Source organism: Tribolium madens, unplaced genomic scaffold (assembly GCF_015345945.1).
Source record: "Tribolium madens isolate multiple individuals breed KSU strain unplaced genomic scaffold, Tmad_KSU_1.1 Scaffold_91;HRSCAF=231;Tcas5.2_LG7, whole genome shotgun sequence".
Classification (NCBI taxonomy): domain Eukaryota; kingdom Metazoa; phylum Arthropoda; class Insecta; order Coleoptera; family Tenebrionidae; genus Tribolium; species Tribolium madens.
In genome coordinates this window covers 16319383-16338754 of record NW_025401063.1, presented here as the reverse complement: position 1 = coordinate 16338754, position 19372 = coordinate 16319383, and the positions used below count along the sequence as shown (strand labels likewise).

At 31.4% G+C, this 19372-nt stretch overlaps 1 protein-coding gene across 2 annotated transcripts; it reads right to left on the bottom strand.

The window, feature by feature from the left end:
• Nucleotides 1-8404: 8404 nt before the first annotated feature.
• LOC123011462 (E3 ubiquitin-protein ligase synoviolin A) lies at nt 8405-18273 on the bottom strand. 2 transcript variants are annotated; one of them, XM_044408898.1, is made up of 6 exons: nt 18185-18273; nt 17961-18128; nt 17818-17910; nt 17616-17768; nt 14373-15380; nt 8405-8962 (listed from the first exon to the last, which is right to left on the bottom strand). In XM_044408898.1, the coding sequence occupies exons 2-6, from the start codon at nt 18087-18089 to the stop codon at nt 8639-8641; spliced, it is 1707 nt and encodes a 568-aa protein (XP_044264833.1). In that variant the 5' UTR covers nt 18090-18128; nt 18185-18273; the 3' UTR covers nt 8405-8638. The 2 variants fall into 2 exon arrangements, with proteins under 2 accessions (XP_044264833.1, XP_044264834.1); XM_044408899.1 differs by having other exon boundaries at nt 17961-18234.
• Between the last annotated feature and the right edge of the window lie 1099 nt (nt 18274-19372).

Genomic DNA, 19372 nt, shown 5'->3' with positions numbered 1-19372 from the left:
AGATACCAGGAACATGGAAAAATGTTTAAAAAATTCTATCTGTCAAAAAATTTTGACATTTGACTTTTTTTTATGTCTATTTAATGATACTGATAATTTTGTATGTATGTCTTTTTATGATTATTTAGTAAAAGTACAAAAATTTTGCCAATAAAAGCCACAAATAACATTGAACAGAGTTATAATTTAAGATACAGCTTCTTTCCTCTTTTAATAGTCTGTAGCAAAAAACTTGGAAAATTATTTTTCCAACAGAAATAAATGGAGTCAAAGTGCAAAATTTAATCTCTCATAACTTCGAAATTTTTATAGATAGAATTTTTTTAACATTTTTCTCTGGGGCGCGAGTTCTGGCGCACTCTGTATATCTGTACAACATGCATAATTATTGGACAGGGTGCTGCATTTTGGATGTCCAAATAGGGGATTCCCGAAATTAAAAGGTTCAGCCATACATTCTGGGGCTTATTTTTTGAGAAAATAATATTGGTTAAAACTGCAACCTGCTATCGTAATGTAGTTAACAATTTTTTTCAGTTATTTGTTTAGCTAAGATAATCTTTTAATTTTTTAATGGAAGTTATAGGTAGGTAATGACTGGGTATGTCAATTTTGAAAAGCTTATTTTTTTCTGATCTAAAATATATATATTTTTTATACTTAAAAAATGAAATATTTACATATTTTGTTTGATAGTAGTTGACCATGGGAAAACTATTTCACTTTTTAAATGTGTAGATAATAATTAATAAAAGTTTAGTAAACTACGTAAAAAAGTGCCTTTATTTCAAATCCATATCTTCTACAATAATAAAGATATGATTTTTTTTAGATTTCGCTAAAATGTCAATTTTTATCTTTAAGTCGAAAACAAAAGACGATACCGGGATGCGGTTTTAACCAATATTATTTTCTCAAAAAATGAGTCCCAGAATGTATCACTCGTTTTTTTCTAAACTTCTTAATTTTGGAGATTCAATAATAATTCGGACATCCAAAATGCAGCTAGGTGCAACGACTCTTGTAAAAAAAAATCGATTTAAATTTTATATTTTTGGGTTCAGCCCTGCTTGGTTAAAGATTACTTTCTAACATAATTTTAGTTTGCAAAAATCAAGTATGCCTGGGAAATTTAAAAAGAACATATTTTTTTGTTGAATAAACTGCCTTTTATGTTGCAAATACGACAAAAAGCTAAAAGTTGAAGAAAAAAAAGTTGTTTAGAATCAACATTTAAACCCCTATACCAAGTTTCAAAATTTTCGGTCAACTATGATTTTTAATTTTTTTTCAAGATAATTGCTTTTTATTAACAGTTCCGAGACTTTCCTTTCCCCTGTATAACATTTTGCTTGCATAATTCTCACATTTATTATTAACTGTGTCCCTGGAAGAGTTTGTAGTAGGTAGCTACATACCTATAGCTATTAAGCCAACAAGAGAGTTTTAAACTATAAAACTAGTGTTAGTTTCAAAAAAATTTCCAAAATTTGCTAAATTCAGTAATGGTTGTAAAGAAGTTTGTCAAAATAATGTCAAAATGCAAAGAGTATTTTGTGTAGATACTTTTAAAATAGCTATGTTGTGATTGACGACGTATTTTATAGATGAATCGTATTTTAACGGCAACATAAGAGGTACAGTTGGAGACAAAATACTTTGGTCATCAATGTCACTTAAGTGACATTAAATTGTAAAGCATGCTTTAGGAATGTTAACCTTACTTTTAGCTACTCTCAATCATCATAGTTGTCAAGTTGTACATATTTTTGATAGAGAGATATAATAGCTGTCATTAATTTGAAATTGACATTCATTTTAACGTTAAAGCTTGAATTACATTAAAGTGTCAGAAAAGTGACGACCAAAGTATTTTGTCTCCAACTGTAAGCTTAAATGCACTATAAGATATTAGTGTTAGAAAAACATAATAAGTAGTTACACTTGAGTGCAAAAAAAAAACGCAAATTGATTTTTTTATATAATGTAATTTGGCCTGTTAATAAATGCCAGTTTTTTGACGTTGCCTTTGTCACAATTCACAATTTCATAATTGTCAGGCATCTTCCAAACTTCTATGAAGTTTTTCCATGTTTTTGTAACACTGCATTGGCAAGACCACCAAATTCGACATTTCTATTGATAGTTTTCTAACCTTTTTGGGAACAACTTTCTTTAATCTCTGAAAAATTTGACAATTTTGTTTTTGACAATTTGCGTTTTTTTGCACTCAAGTGTATATTTATTTTTTTTGGTATGCAAATTAAAACGAGTCATTCATTAAGAAGTTCATCGAAGTTAGAAATTTGTTATAAAAACTATTACATCTATATGTATTACCGCAAACTCACCCTGTACGTAGGTATATTTGTATTAGGTATTTAATACTTCTAGTTTGCAAATTTTTTATTAAAATGTTAAAATATCAAATAAGTTTGTTTTTCTATGTATGAAGTGTTATCGGCAGTAACCCGTATTTACGAGTAGTTAAAAACTATGCAAGGGTAATTAACGCAATGATACCCTTTTAGTACCTTACACATATACAGGGTGTTCGTTTTTCGAGCTCCACCATGGGGATCTCAGTTATTATAAGAGATACGAGGTCGGTTAAATTAGAGCAAAGTTGCGCATTTTTATGCTGAACAATAATCTGAAAGAAAATTGAAAAACATTTTTAGTTTTTGAATTATTGGAAAAAAAAACGAAAATGTGTAATTTTTGTTTTTATTTTTTGAAGCGAAAACTAAAAGAGCTAGAGGTTTTTAACTAGGACATTCTTAAGGCACATGTTTATAAGGAATCTAAATCTGTCATCGTATTTTCCAAGGCGCTCTTGTACTCAAGTTTGGATTTTCTTATGGACGCTATATTTGATTTCTATATTTTTGAAAAGTCTTCTTGTTCCTGATTACAACGATGTATCACACGATATGCAATAATTCAAAAACTAAAAATGACACATTAAATTTTCTTTCAGATTATTGTTCAGCATAAAAATACGCAACTTTACCCTAATTTAACCGACCTCGCATCTCTTATAATAACTGAGATCCTCATGGTGGAGCTCAAAAAACGAACATCCTGTATACTTAAAAAGTGATAGGTAAATTACAGCTACATTAAAAAAACGGGAAAGAAATTTTTCCAAATGTTAATTCAGTTCTCGTACAATTCAGTTCAAGTACAATCGGAAGGATTAATAAAAAATGGGCAAATGAGTGAAACGCAGGGTGGGTTTGGGATGCTCTAAAAGTACAAATAGTTAGTTATTAAGTTGTTCAGTTTGTTACTAAACTCGAAAATATAATTTATTGAAATACAGCTGTCACTTATAATAAAGACCCTGACCGATTTTTAGATGCAACCCGAAAAAAAACGGGCATTTTATTACTTTAAATCATCTTCAAATAGCAAATAGTTAAATTCCTAATTAGTGTAATACTTACGTTCTAATCTAGAAACATTTTAAGATCGAAAGGTTAAAGATCTGGGATGTGAAAATCGAATAAACACGTAATAGGAACAGCATTTTCGATAATTCCTTGTTTATAAATAACAATATTTGGCAAAATAACCCATTTTTGTATTGGATAACAAAGTGTTGTGTATCAAATATGTATATTTAATATCGCCGCTGAATCATTGATATTATTTTTACGACACATTGAACTTCTTTAGATATTACAATAATTAAAAATAAATTTAAAAAAAAATCAAAAGATATCAATCAAGGTACAACCTATATCTAATAACAAGCTCCATGCTATTTATTCTAAATTACGCGTAAGTACAATCTTTATTTGTTTATTTTTGCTAATTTGAGATTTTTTTAATAAATTGTATTATAAAAAATAATGCAGTGAACATGACGGTGTTGTGAATATACCATGCGATCAAAAAAAAATTAGAATACGCGACGATTACTATTCTACAGTTGGCAACACAGTATTTTTGTAATAACTTGCAGCAAGAAAAATTTTCTGCTCTAAAGTGAACATTATTGAATAAAACCCAAACTTGTTAAAATTTCCGCTGACATTTCATGTCAAAATCAGGATTGCCATCTGAAGTACTCGTTTTCATATTAATGTGCATCGAAGTAGTCGTTGAAAGGGATCATTTTAAGGTGGCAACCATGCGAAAATTCAAACAATCATAAACTCAATCTTCCCTAAAAATTATTTTTTCAAATAAATGTGTACCCTATGTAACAAAAAAATAATTAAAATTAACAACGTAATTAACTCTTTCTGGTGCACACTTCAATGTACAGAGTGGTTATAAATGATTTTCATCTAGCCAGCTTTGGAATTTTTTTGCATGTAACTTCATTTGTGCCGCTCTACTTTTTTGAAAGCTCTAGTTCTGTCATTAGTGTCACTTATTGTTGTTAGTTAAACTTTTATCGTTTTAACTAATTTCCAATAATAATTGATAATAATGTATACTTTGGAAGAAAACAAGTTTATAATTGAAGTCTATTTTCGAAGTGGACGCTTAGTAAACGGCGATTTTTTAATTTTGAGTTAAAACAAGTAGGTACCCCTGTTTTCGTAAAGCGGCATTTTCTATTTTACATGGAAAATTTACAGCTGGCTAGATGAAAGTCATTTATAACCACTCTGTATTTAAAATACCGTACAGGTACAGCTATTTACTGAATTTTAAAAATAATCATTTTTCAAGTTGTTTTAAAAAACAGGTTTTAAAATAGCACTAACGACAGTTTTTCATTGGTCTATGACCAATTATTTTAGATTTGCAGATTTTTTTACTTTCTCCGATAATCTCATTAACTTCATGAACTCCTCATAAAATCTCGTACACTTTTCATAATTTCAAAGCATTCTTAATATGAAGTAGTCATTGTCTATTACTTATTTAGTGACATAATAGGCATTTAAAAAAATAAATTAAGAAAATAAAATAGTATTATAATGAACAAAGACAAATAACAACAAATAATAAAAACAAAAGCAAACTAAATAATACGTACGATAGCTAACAAAAGTTATTATTTTTTGTAATAATATGCTTGAAAGCAGTTTTTCTGTTTGCCTTAACAAAGAAACACTCTACAGTTACACACTGCCAGTTACTTCGAAACCCTTTTTGCTTGGTGCTACATAATGCAAGTATCAACAAAATAGAAAAAAAAATTCAGTGCCACCATTTATGACTTTTTCAATTGAGTACAGTGACGGACAGTGAATTTTGTCCAACCAATTTCCATGACAGGCTAAAAGTGTAAATTAGTCTTTAGGATTTTCTAACCTTGTTTGAGAACTTTGTTGAACATTTATCATGTTGGCAAAATGCCCAGTATTCCTTACATACTTTTTACCTATACTTTGTCTTATATTGCTTGAGGTATAATACCAATCCATTTTTAGATTGGAAATCCTGTCCAAAATGAATAAGAATTTAATTAAACTTGACAGTGTCAGTTATCATGACAATAAAGCACAGGCTACAGTGAATTTTTGTGAATTCACAGAAATTGGGTGGACGAAATGCACTGTCCATCACTGTATGTCATCAACTGACCAAATTTATCAACAAAGTTCATGTTATTGTTGTAATTTTCCACAACATCAGGACATACCAGTCATATCTTAAAAAACTAAGAATAATACGAAATACAGTTAGTAAAAATACAAAATTTTATCAATGTAATGTTAAGCGAAAGTGGTTATATATAATTTGTAATCCTCCATAAATGGCACACTCCTTTGCAAGTGTTGCTGCACCCACTAGAATAAAACAGGGTCGTATTTAAAACTAAAGTAGTGGTAGAGTTTTACCAAGCTATTATTAAAAAAATCAGCTTTATTTAATAATAGCTTGTTAATAACCACCTGGTTTTTTTAAATTTCTTAAAATACTTGACTTTAATAACAACTACATCAAAAACTATTAAAACATTTCAAGTATTTTAGACAAAAAGAAAGTAAGTAATCCGTAAGTAACCCTGTTAAAAACTGACCTGTTTCCTTGGTTTCTGGGTCCGAATGGGTTCCACTAATTTATGATTTGTTTACCTTCTGGTTTACTCTTAGCAATACCGCATTTAACTTAAAAGTAATAAAATTTTTAGGTTTTATGAAAACGATTTTACTATACCTAAATACGCTGGAAATGCTCAATGACGTCACGAAGTTACTAGTTGAAATAGGAAAGTAATAAACCCAAGGATCGAAATTCTAATCCCAATGAAAGAAATTTTATTTTGTTTTGTTTTTTTCCTCTTTGTATATTCGTTTTCAAATTAATTTGCATCGAAGTAGTCGCTGAAAGGGATCATTTTAAGGTGGCACCCATGCAAAAATTCAAACAATCCTAACCTCAGTCTTCCATAAAAAATATTTTTTTTTTAATAAATGTAAACCCCAGGTAGCAGAAAATAATTAAATTAACAACACAATTAACATAGGGTAGCAAACATAAGAATTTTTGTCATTATTGATGTGATTAAATTTGTTCTGAATGACATTAATGACACTTTTTGTGTAAATCAGCCTTTAAATTAAAGATGCATTTAGGCTCCTACAACCTACTTGATGCACATTAATATGTAAAAGAGTAAAAACAACTCATTTTTTTTAAGTTAAAATAAGTATCATAAAAATGTAAGTACTTCAAATTAATTAATAAATTGTATATTTTTCATAATAATTTTAAGTTCATTGATTGTAAATAAAAAAATGTGGTAAACCCTACAAGAATAATGTCTGTATTAATAAAAATATTATCATTAATGAGCAAAACTGCTCAAAAATATAAATTAAAGTGAGTTAAATTTAAACCCACCGTCCCTGAAAGTGTTAACATAGAATAGCAAACATAAGGATTTTTGTCATTATTGATGTGATTAAATTTGTTCTAAATGACATTAATGACAAGTGTAAATCGGCCTTTATTAAAGCTTCATTTAGACTTCTACAACCTACTTGATGCACATAAATATGAAAAAGAGTATACTTATCAAAACACCTCTCTGTCTTGTCAAATTCTGACATCCTACAATGCAAACTCTCGTCCCGCAAAATTCCAAGCAGTAATTTTTTAAATGCGACTAAATTCCCACTCTAGGTCATGCAAAAAGCCTTAAATTCCTCTCAATGGTCGACAATCCAGACAATTTGGAAGTCGGAAGCACGGCTAGCAGCAACATTAGCGAAAGCCTTCGTGCCCAAATTCTGGGAAGAGGGCATCGTCGAGGGAGACACCGTCCCGCAACCGGAAACCTCCAAAACCGCAGAGCCCTCCACAACGTGATAGAAGCCGACGAATCGTTCGAAATTGTCCCTCGAGGCCCCGGACTCCAGGAGAGTTATCACACGGCTGAGGGCGACACCGACGGCAGTCGAGCCCTAGTCGCGACAAGTGGCGAGAACGTCCCCAAAACGCCTTCGATGACCTCGGACAAAAGGTCCTACACTATCCAGACCCAAACTGTGGCGATTCAAGTGGGGTTTGATTCGGATACAGAGTGCTGCTGTGGCGATTATGAAAGCTACGAGGATCCTCAAGAGTGCTGCTGTTGTAGGAGACCTGAGGAAAGCTCCGATTGCACCGAAACGTTGTATACTCCGGCCCCCAAGAGGCGGAATCGCTGTGCGTGTCGCTGCCGCAAGAGCCGGAAAAACCATGACTCGCCCTCGAGTCTCTCGGATATTTTGAGCGACTCGAATGACTCCTACTGTACCGATTTTATGGAGTTGCCATATCAAAATAATGAAGAGTATTATAAGCTTTTGAAAGAGTTGGAGAAAAAATTAATAGCGAGGAATAAGGAGCGAGTGAGGCGAACTATGATGGAATTCGAGAAACGCAGTCGCCTGAATCAAAATTTGGAAAAACCGATTTGTCACTATGATGACAGTCCGAAAATGGCACGAAAAGCTACGAAAAAACACAAAAATTCAATTTGTTGCAAATGTGGGAGGAATAAAAGGACGAATTCGGATATTATGCAAAATGAGAAGCAATGGGACGATTTACAGTGTTGCCAGACGGAACGAGAGCCGTCTCCAGTTTCACGCACTTTGAAAAAATGCCAATGGAGGATTGACCCCCGGACTGGGGAATGGGTGAAAATGTCGTTTCAACAGAGCGATATTTCAGCTTCTTGTGGTGACTGCGATAACAATATTCCCGTCAAAAAAGAGTGTTGTTGCCGGCAGAAAAAACGACCATAAAGTTTTGTCCCCTAATAAAAATATCAAGTAAATGTCCTTGTTTGTTTAGTCATATCAAGGTAAATATCCACAATACAATGTATTTATTAACAAATTAAATTACTAGTGTATAGTGAATACGTAACATTAATGAGTGACTTTTTGTCACAAAACAATCCAGTCTTTAAATAATAATAATAGGACCATCATAAAGTTTAAAATTCATAACAATATCAATGAATATATTAAATGTGATAAATCCTACACAGAAAATAAAAAATAATTAAACATGTATTTACAACACAATAAGGGCTTTTTACAAATTTATTGATGTTGTCACAAAAATGGTAAATAGCACAAGCCTTGACACTAAAAACTACCAATTTTCCTCCTACACTCAGCCCTTATCATAACATAAAATTGATTACCCAAAATCAATATGGAATAAAATAAAATTATTGTTCTGCAGCTTGCTGGAATTTTTGCAACCTGCGTCTCCTCACTTCTTCTTCGGGTGTAAGTGCAACTGATTCAGTTGTTGTCTCCGATGGTGTCTCGTTCGATGTACTAGTACTAGCTACAGAGTCACTTTCGACATTATTATTAATCACTGAACTAGTTGGCAGATTTATTGGCGATTTTGGAGTAGTTCCATTACAGGTGGGGGATGTACCGGATGTTGAAGGGCCTGGCTGGGGCTCTCCACTGGGGGTTTGGCTCGAAAGGGCTGCTGCCGCGCTGTATTGCTGCATCATGACCACAGCAGCATCCAGCATGACCTAACAGTAATTGTTGATCAAAAAAATATTAAAACACTCAAAGGACGTTTTTTTCATGAATTTTAAAATTTATTCAGTTGAAAAAATTAATTGGAAATGTCGACTTGAATCCCACATCGTAAATTTTTTCACGCTAATTCTTAAAGTATCCTCATGAACAAAGTCAGAACTCAGATTTTTGAAAACTAAAATGAAAAACCGCCAGAATAATTATCTACTAAAGAGGGAAAATGAATCGGAATTTTAGTTTTGAGGTTTCGAAATAAAAAAGATCGTAACTTGACAACTTGGGTCCTAGGTCAAAACTATGTTTTTATGTAGTCGGACTCGTCTAAAAATTTTGCGTAAAACATCGTCATTTCCAAAACATTCCAAATGATTTCCGGACACCCGAAAAATTCATCTTTCAATACCAGGAAACGCTCAAAATAAGTCAACTTTCGTTGTCATTACGTGAGGTAAAACCATAAATAAATAGACATGTTGTAAACGAAAGATTCTTCTTTGAGTGAGGTAAATGAGTCGGCAAATGATTACCTCACACTTTTACTTCACGCTGTCATGAGTGAGCAAAACATGTACTTTCTCGTTTTGAATCCTAGTGAGAAACGACAAGTTTCGAACAAAGCATTTTAACGCGTGAATTTACAACACCCTAGTGTAGTAATAGTATATTAAAGAACAAGTTTTATAAGGGTTGATTTGGCGCACGAATCCCAAGTTAGAAAACGAGCCGTAGGCGAGTTTTCTATGGGATGAGTGCGCCAATGCCATTATAAAACGAGTATTTTATGCTATTTTTTCCAATTTGCGCCCCCTTTTTTCTTATTTTAATTAAAAAATATATATATTTTTGTCGTCTAGAGAATTTTGTGTTAGATGGTATCGGTTGGTAACACTCGGCGCCCACCTGATTTTTTGAATTATTTTTGACGTCTGTCATTAATAATAAAATTTAGAAATTATTAGTTATTAGTGTTACAATATAATAATAATAAATAAAATATGAGCCAACAGAATTTAGTTTGCACTCCGCCCGAAATTCGCGAAATTGCCGAAGCAACAACGTAAAATTTGTTACCTCATAAGTCAGAAGCGGCATACAAAACCTAAATAACCCTAAATTCATTAAAGTACAGTGTGCTTTTATAGATAGCCATAAACGACTCCTTCTGAAAGAAGATAATAAACGTATTATAAACGCAAATTAGAAAAAAAGTAGATGTAGGTATTACAACCGAAGTGAAAAAGGACTAGACACACTTTATTTGGGAATTTAAGGACCACTCAAATTGGATAATTTTTATATCAATCGACGCGTCTCAAAAAGCTGAACAAATTATATCATTGCGCCAAACGTAGGATACTTATATCCCTGTAAATTTTTAAAACGATCCGCCAAACCGTTTTCTTGGACCGATTGATCATAGTTTTACAAAAGAATTAAAGGAACAATTGTACATATTGTTTCTGAATATTGTCTAATCTTCGTCAAAATGAGAAAAACAATTTGTTTTCAGCTTTTTTACAATCATATATGACTTATTAATTAAATTTGAAAAAAAGGATATTCGAAAGTATTTCAAAAAATTTTTGTTTATTTTTCATAAATTAATCAGTATTATTCCTTGAATTTTATTTGCAAATTTAAAAAGAATTCAAAAAAAAATTTTTAATTTTTTTTATTTTAGCAAATAACTAATGCAAAATTGTAAAAAAAAGCTTCTCATTTTGACGAAGATTAGACAATATTCAGAAACAATATGTACAATAAATTGTTCCTTTAATTCTTTTGTAAAACTTTTATCCATCGGTCCGAGAAAACAATGTGATTTAAAAATTTACAGGCCTATGAGGGGTACATTAAGCTGTAAAAACACCTAAAAACATTAGTCTCCCCATCAATATTAGTGAATACGCGGTAGTTTCACTAAAACAACGCAAAAACTTATTTTTTCTCTTTTCTTTAAACCAATGTTAAAGGAGAAAAAAATTTTTTTTTCAAAAAATTATAAGAGGATCTTATAAGGCAGTTATTCCAGTTTTTGACACTACCCTTATATTCTCTGTGTGGTCATTGGTTGCTGAGATATCGATAATCAAAGACAAAAGAATCCTTTTTTCATTTAAAGTCACACATATCTCAGCGACAAATTGACGTAAAGCGAATACGTAAAAAACATATTAAAGATGAATAAACAGGCTATCCGGCCTATGCAACTAAAAAAAATTCCCCACGTCCGTGGACCAAAAGCAAAAACAAAAAAAATAGATTTTTTTCTCGCGCTATTACTTAGGATTACGTTGCACAGAAAAAAATTTTGCCAAAAGATCTCAAAACTAGAAACGTAAAGCTTCAAAATAGTTTTTTTTTAATCTAGATACGACCGATGAGTTACAGCCTTTCAAAAATCACCAAAAAATTTAGGAAAATTTTTTGTTCCTTTAATTTTTTGGAGTAGTGAAGTTTCTTGCCACTTTCAGCAACAAAATTCTAAACGCCATAGTTTTTCACAAAAAAGAGGTCTCTTACGTTTTGTCGGTACAACTTACCATTTTTGAGTAAAATCATTTGTATCAGAAACACATAAGTACATTCAAAACGTCTTTAGGACCTAAACCATTGAAGATAGAGGTATCGTCTCGCAGACTTTTTTTTGTAAATTTGATTCTCTACAACTTTCTTTATTACATTTTTCTTGTATCTTTAACCGTATTCGCAGCATTTTCAAAAATATGAGACGGGACGCAAATTGCTAAGTGATTTTTTTAAATATAGTTTTCAAAAAAATTTGTGCATTACCTTTATCTCTTATTATTGAGAATTTAATGCTCTGTTTATTTTTTTAATTTGCGTTTTGCTCACCGTTATGTAAATACAGTCATTTTTGGGGATGTACAGGATGTTGCATTTTGGATGTCCGAATAGGGAATCTCCGAAACTAAGAGGCTTCGTCAAAAACGAGTGATACATTCTGGGGCTCATTTTTTGAGAGAATAATATTGGTTAAAACCGCATCCCGCTATCGTCTTTTGTTTTCGACTTACATACAAAAGTTGACATTTTGGCAAAATCTAAAAAAATTTATATCTTCGTTACTATAGAAGATACGGATTTGAAATAAAGACATTATACAGGCACTTTTTTTACGGGGAATTTAATAATGTAGTTAACAATTTTTTTCAGTTATTAGTTTAGCCATAATAAAATAAACTTTTATTTTTTTAAATGGAAATCATAGGCGGCTATGGCAATTTTGAAAAGCTTATTTTTTTTCTGATCTAAAAAATACATAATTTATAACAGAATATTTTTTTATAACTATACTTAAAAAATGAAATACATATTTTGTTTGATAATAGTTGGCCATGGAAAAACTATTTCACTCCAAATGTGTAAATAATAATCAATAAGTGTTTTGTGAACTGTAAAATAGATGAAAAAATAGATAAAATTATAAAGATATAAAAAATACGATGCGGTAGAAGCATTAAACAAAAATGCGAGCGCTTCAGAAAAAATTATTACATATTTTTAAAAAATTAAAAAATAGGAAAAACAAATGTGTCAACAGTCAACACAATTAGAAAAAAAAATTTTTGATGATCTAATGGAGGTAGAACAACGTTTCACATAGACGGAATTTGGGTATTTGAATAGCCATATCGTCATTTTTGTGTCATATAAAATATATTTTATTGAAGAATTAAAGCGGCTTTTTTTACAACACTCTATGTATCACTAGAAGTTGCAATGGTAATGTTAGCTTGTTTAAAAACAAAGAAATGTTATTAGTCGCTAATAAGTTGATTTACAATTTATTTTGCTTTTTTTTCATTACTTAGTACTTAGAAAACTCTTTCATTAGTGACACTGGTTGAATATAATTTAGTTTAAATCCTTTTAGTTGAAGATGCAACATTTTTTCATGGCCAACTGCGAACAAAAATCAAAGATAATTTTTTGCTAAAAATTTATTATAATAATTTGTTACAAATATATATTTTTTTGATAAGAAAAAAACAAGCTTTTTAAAAATGACATAGCCATCTATGATTCCCATTTAAAAAAATACAAGTTTATTTTATTACGGCTAAACAAACAATTGAAAAAAATGTTAACTACATTATTAAATTCTACGTAAAAAAGTGTCTGTATAATGTCTTTATTTCAAATCTGTGTCTTCTATAATAACGAAGATATGATTTTTTTTAGATTTCGCTAAAATGTCAATTTTTGTCTATAAGTCGAAAACAAAAGACGATAGCGGGATGCGGTTTTAACCAATATTATTTTCTCAAAAAATGAGCCCCAGAATGTATTACTCGTTTTTGGCTAAACATCTTACTTTCGGAGATTCCCTATTCGGACATCCAAAATGCAGCACCCTGTACACAAATTTTTACTCTTTTTTTATAAATTGTAGCAAAACTGTACTGTAATAACATTTTGACTTAAGCGTATGTAAAATATTCCAGGGAATCGATTGGCGTCAAGAAAACTGCAAAATTCGTAATAGTTTTGAAGTTATAGTCGATATTTTTGATTTTATCAGAAAATTTCGATAACTATCGTAGAACACTGATCTTTTTTTATGATAGAAAATTAAATTTGCTTTCTAACGGTACCAAATGTAAGAGGTTATTACCAATAAGTCCGAAGTTATTCGCAATAGACCGCTCCAGGTGCCAAAAATCGACCAAAAAAATTTCAACAAAAAAAATCAATTTGATTCTTATGAAAAACCAGTTGTATGTGTAAAATTAACCAGAAAATACGCCTGTACAAAACGTTTTGACCTAGGACTCATGGTTTTTGAGAAATTAATTTTTTATGAAAAAATTGGAGATTCACAAATTTTTACTCCTTCTTATTTTGGAAATTGCAGCAAAACTGTACCTCAATGATATAACATTTTGACTTAAGCATATGTAAAATATTCCGGGGAATCGATTGGCGTCAACAAAACTGCCAAAAATCGATCAAAAAAATTTCAACGAAAAAAAATCAAAAATTTTTTATTCTTATGAAAAACCAGTTKTATGTGTAAAATTAACCAGAGAATACGCCTGTACAAACCGTTTTGACCTAGGACCCGGAACCATAACCCGAAGCGACGTCCGGTTTGCGCCGTTAGATAGATAACTGTACTTTACATAGATTTTAATGGTTTTCAGATTTTTGATCTAAGTTTTATAGTTTCGTAGAAAATTGCATTTAAAACTTTACAATTTTGACAAATTGCGAAAAAACTATACCTCAATGATATTTTGACTTAAGCATATGTAAAATGTTCCGGGGAATCGATTGGCGTCAAGAAAACTGCAAAATTCGTAATAGTTTTGAAGTTTTTTACATTGTGTAGTATCCTAGTATTTAGGTATCTATAAGACCAAATCTATTACAAACCTGGATATTGCGCAAGCATTGTATCCTGGCCTCAACATTCTGCCTCTCGTTCCCCTCCATCCTCCTCAATTCCTCCGGCGACAACGATTGCAGATTTGGTGGCGGCATCGGTGGCGGTGCCATAAACGGCATAAACGGAAACGGTGGAAAAACAAAAGGCGGAATATTAGGATTAGCTTGTGGTGCATTGGTCGCATTTTGTGCGCCAGTTGCAGTCCCTCCAGTCGCCGGTTGTGCTTGTGGCTGTTGCTGGTTATTCTGGCCGAACATTTGAAACGGATTCTGGCCACCAAACGGGTTGAAAAACGGATTCGGCGGGTTTAGAGGCACCTGTCTATGTCTCTGGTCCTGGCGTGGCTCATTATTGTTACTCGTGGGCGTTCGCAGGATATTCAAACGGCATGTGGGACACGTCTGCTGACGTTGGAACCACGACCGGAGACACGACGTGTGGAAAATATGATTGCAAGGTAATTTTTTTGACGCGGTTGTCATTTCTTCGCGACAGATGATACAAACGTTGTCGGCGGCTTGCAATTCCTCGGGGGTGGCGTCGGGGTACAAGGTGTTCATGTTGTAGATGGCGCGACGGGAGAGGATCACGTCACTGAAGGCTTTTTTGAAGTTGCGAATTGTGTAGTACATTGGGCGGAACGCAAACAAGGGAAGAGTGTAGATGCGAACCATAATAGCGACAAAAGCGACGTAAAGAATGACCTTGATGAAACCCATAATGAGCTCAGTGTAAAGCAGAAAAACTGCTTTGTTGTCCCAAGGAGTCTCACTGTTGAGGTCAACTGAATGTAAGGCATATTTTATCGCGATATTTATGACGACAGTCAGAAGAATGGCGTACTCAAAACCAAAAACCAATTGAACGGAGGCCCCTTTCGACACAGTTGATTGGTACGCGTGTTGAATAAAATGTAAGTCAAGGGAACCCAATAATAATAGTAATGATAATACCCTTATATGAAACAGTAAGCTTATAACAGGGCTTCTCTCCATCTACAAAAAAATTAATCAATTTTTTGAGTGAAAAATAACACAGGGCGACAAAAAAAGTCATGTCGTGATAACTTGACAAATTATACCACGTGAATAAAAAGTATGGAACCAAACGTTTTTTCCTTAAACTATATATTTTTTGAAAAAACTAATTGATGAGTGATAAAGTACTATAAAAATGTGATGATTTAACAAGAATAAAATTTTTCGAAATTTCTTTTTGTTTTTAAGTTCTACAAAAAAAATAATTTTTTTAAATGACAACCCACTATAAAATCATTTTCTCATAAAAGCTATACTCTAAGGATTACAAATTGCAATTTTGACAAAAAAAATCGCATAACTCAAAAACAAAACAAAATTTCGTTCTGAAAATACGATCACATTTTTTATATTACTTTAATTTATATTAATTATTATTTTCTGGAGGTAAATGATTAAAAATAAAACCGCTTGGTTCCATACTTTATATTCATTTATATATCATTTTGTTCCTCTCAGTGAGACAAATCAAATGCATTAAATTTTTTTTTTAAAAATCCACACACTTTGAACTAAATATTTTTTTTTCTAATTTAAATGAATTTAAAATACTTAAACTTAAAAAAATCATTACTCAATAACTATTAGGCCGATTTTCTTCAAATATAAACCATTTAAAGGGATGGCCTTAGCCTTTAGAACGATATAAAATTTGAAATTGAATATTGGCATACTTTTCTTCGAACAGTGTTCGAAGTAAAACGAAGTAATCTAAGAAAAACCCTACGAGTAATTTTTTTTTCTTCGTCAGCATCGTGTAGAGCATCTCTTTATTAGTTGTAATCCAAATTTTCAAAAAAATATACCGAGTAGTTTTCAAGATATGATTTTTTGAAGTTATGGTTTGCTAATCAAGCATTGCTCCATATAGGAGAACTGCATGTTAATCTTACTTAAAATTGCATTTTTATAAAAGTATTTGTTTTAAGTCTCTTTTTTTGCTTAAAAATGGTCAATTGCACCTTCTTTGTTCTCATTACAATAAACAAAAACTGTTTGTTTACTTAACACAAACAATGAGTACCCGCGTACTAATTAAAGCAAATAAAGAGTTTTTTTGTTGTAAAAATTACCACTGATCATTGAGCAAAGAGGATCTAGAAGTTTAAGGCACGAGCCTTAAATATATGGGCAAATCTTTTTCAAATCAAATCACTTTCCATTCAGATTTCGACTTGTTCACTTTGTTCTAGCTTTCTGAAATTTTTTTGAAAATGTTCTGGGCAAATGCTTTCTCATCATTTTCGAGTGATGTTAAATGTAATAAATCACCTGATTTATTTTATTGGTACATCTTGCGATTAGCTTCAGTTAGCTTGTAAGTAGTAGTTGTTGTGATAACAGTTGCACACGAAGCAACTGATTTATTGCATTCAACATCAGTAGAAAGTGATGAAAAAGCATTTGCTGAGAACATTTTCAAAAAAATGTTCGGAAAGCTAGAACAAAGCGAACAAGTTGGAATCTGAATGGAAAGTGATTTAATTTGAAAAAGATTTGCCCTTATATTTAAGGCTCGTGCCTTAAACTTCTAGATCCTCTTTGCTCAATGATCAGTGATCATTTTTAGAACAAAAAAACCCTTGCTTTGCTTTAATTAGTACGCAGACATTCTTTGTTTGTTTTAAGTAAAGAAACAGTTTTTGTTTATTCTAATTAGAACAAAGAAGGTGCAATTGAGCATTTTTAAGCAAAAGAAGAGTCTTAAAACAAATACTTTTATAAAAATGCAATTTTAAATAAGATTAACATGCATTTCTTCTATATGGCGCAATACCTAAATAGCAAACCTCAACTTCAAAAAATCGTGTCTTAAAAACTACTCGGTATATTATTTAAAAAATTCTTACTAATAGAATGGTGACAAAGAAAAAAAATTACTCGTAGGGTTTTTCTTAGAACACTATTCGAAGAAAAGTTTGCCAATATTCAATTTCAAATTGCATATCACTCTAAAGGACAAGTCCATCCCTTTAGAATGGTCTTTATTTGAAGGAAATCGGCCTAATAGTTATCGAGTAATGATTTTTTAAAGTATTTTAAATAGAAAAAAATATTTAGTTCAGTGTATGGACATTTTGAATTTTTTTAGTGCATTTGATTTGTCTCACTGAGACGAACAAAATGCTATAAAATCTGTCAAGTTGTCACGACATGACTTTTTTGTCGCCCTGTGTAATGAGTGTGCCTTACATAATCGACCCTGTCTTCGGCCAACCAATGAAACGACTTTAGAAACAGTAGCAAAGTAAACAATGCTACGAATTTCGGGTTGAAATCATCTCTAAACACAGTAAAAGCTAAACAAGTCTCTGTTATTGCATACCATGACCTTTCCATCAAATGCTACAAAATCACAATTAATGACGCAATTTTATTACTCTCCACTAATTACCTCAAACTCAGCCGATCTAAGTTGTCCAAAAAAGATTTTCCGCATAATTTTGCCCACAATCAAGACACATATAAAAGCTTGAATATAAATGACCTAAAACGAACAATTAACTATCCACTTAATTGCAAAAGTGAAATACTTACAGCCATGCTAGGATTTGATTTTGTAATATACACAACCGAAGGGTAGAATTGTTTTTTCTGGTAGTATGCATTTGCTATCACAATTGTGGTTAGTGTGAGACTCAAAACTGATATACCTAACGACCTCATTGTTGTCTTGCACGTTTATTACACTGAAAACATGATCAACTAGACGAAAATATGGGATAATTTGAAAATGTTCGAGTTTTGCTACGTGTGTTCACCTCATATGTTGACTTTTTACGAATTTGACAGCTGATACAATGAAAGACGTCGACAAATGAACAAGTGCGCACGCGCAAAACTGTGAAGTGTTTTCATTCCCAATTTTTATCTAAAAATTTATTTTTAGCAGATTTTTAGGTTGTTTCAATAAATAAAAGCCGTCTGACACGATGTTAGATTTTATATAAAATTTATAATGAAAAATGTCAAAAAGTGTTTTTATAAATTACATCATCGTGTCATACGTACATTTTTGAAAATATTATTAATAAATTTTTTAAACGAAAAATATTTAGAACATGTTCTATAAATTGTAGAAATGATAGAATAAATAAAAAAATTTAAATTTTTGTGAGGTTAGGTAGCGATACAAATTGACATTTCGTCAATCGACTGTCAAATAAAACCGCGCATTTTTTTGTATTATTGTGTGATTTTTGCTCATTTCTGATTTTCGTAGGTAGATAAAACATTGGTAGAACACTAAACCTGAAATCGGTAGAATTGATCAGAAATTATGATCAACTGACTTTATTAACAAACAAATACAACATAGGCAACCAACTGTACAAGGCCGATACGTTGAGATTTTTTTTTTAATGTAATACCTTTAAAAAAAACAAAAATGCATAAATGCTGAGCTTGAAAACAACTTTACTCAATCATTTTTCAAATAATCAATCTTGGTTTTTGTAAGATAATTTAAAAGAATATTTTATAGGCCGATCGTTGGCATTTTTTTGAAAAAGTGTTTGCTTTTGAGATATTTTGATTGATGTAAAACACGATGCAATATGGCTGTTTTTTACGTCTGGTGAAAAACACGCTCATTTTGCAACTTGTTGCATAAATAGTTATTTTAATTTACTCTCAAATTAGTAACATTTTTTAACTTTGATGACATTGTCGCAGGCTAAACCTTCTTCTACTTGTACGAGTTTTTTTTTTTTATAGATTTTGATTAAGAACAAGGAAATTGAAAACTTTTATTTTCTTGATTTTATTTATATTTATTGATTATGTTTTTTTTGAATGTATTTTGAAAGAGTTTTTATTTTATATTTTAATTTCCAAGCGTTTCGTTTTTTTAGGCTTTATTGCTTCATGAACAAAAACACGATTAGCCCGTCACACCAAACTTTTATTTTAATAGCACAACGCGTTTCAACCACAAAGTGGTCATCCTC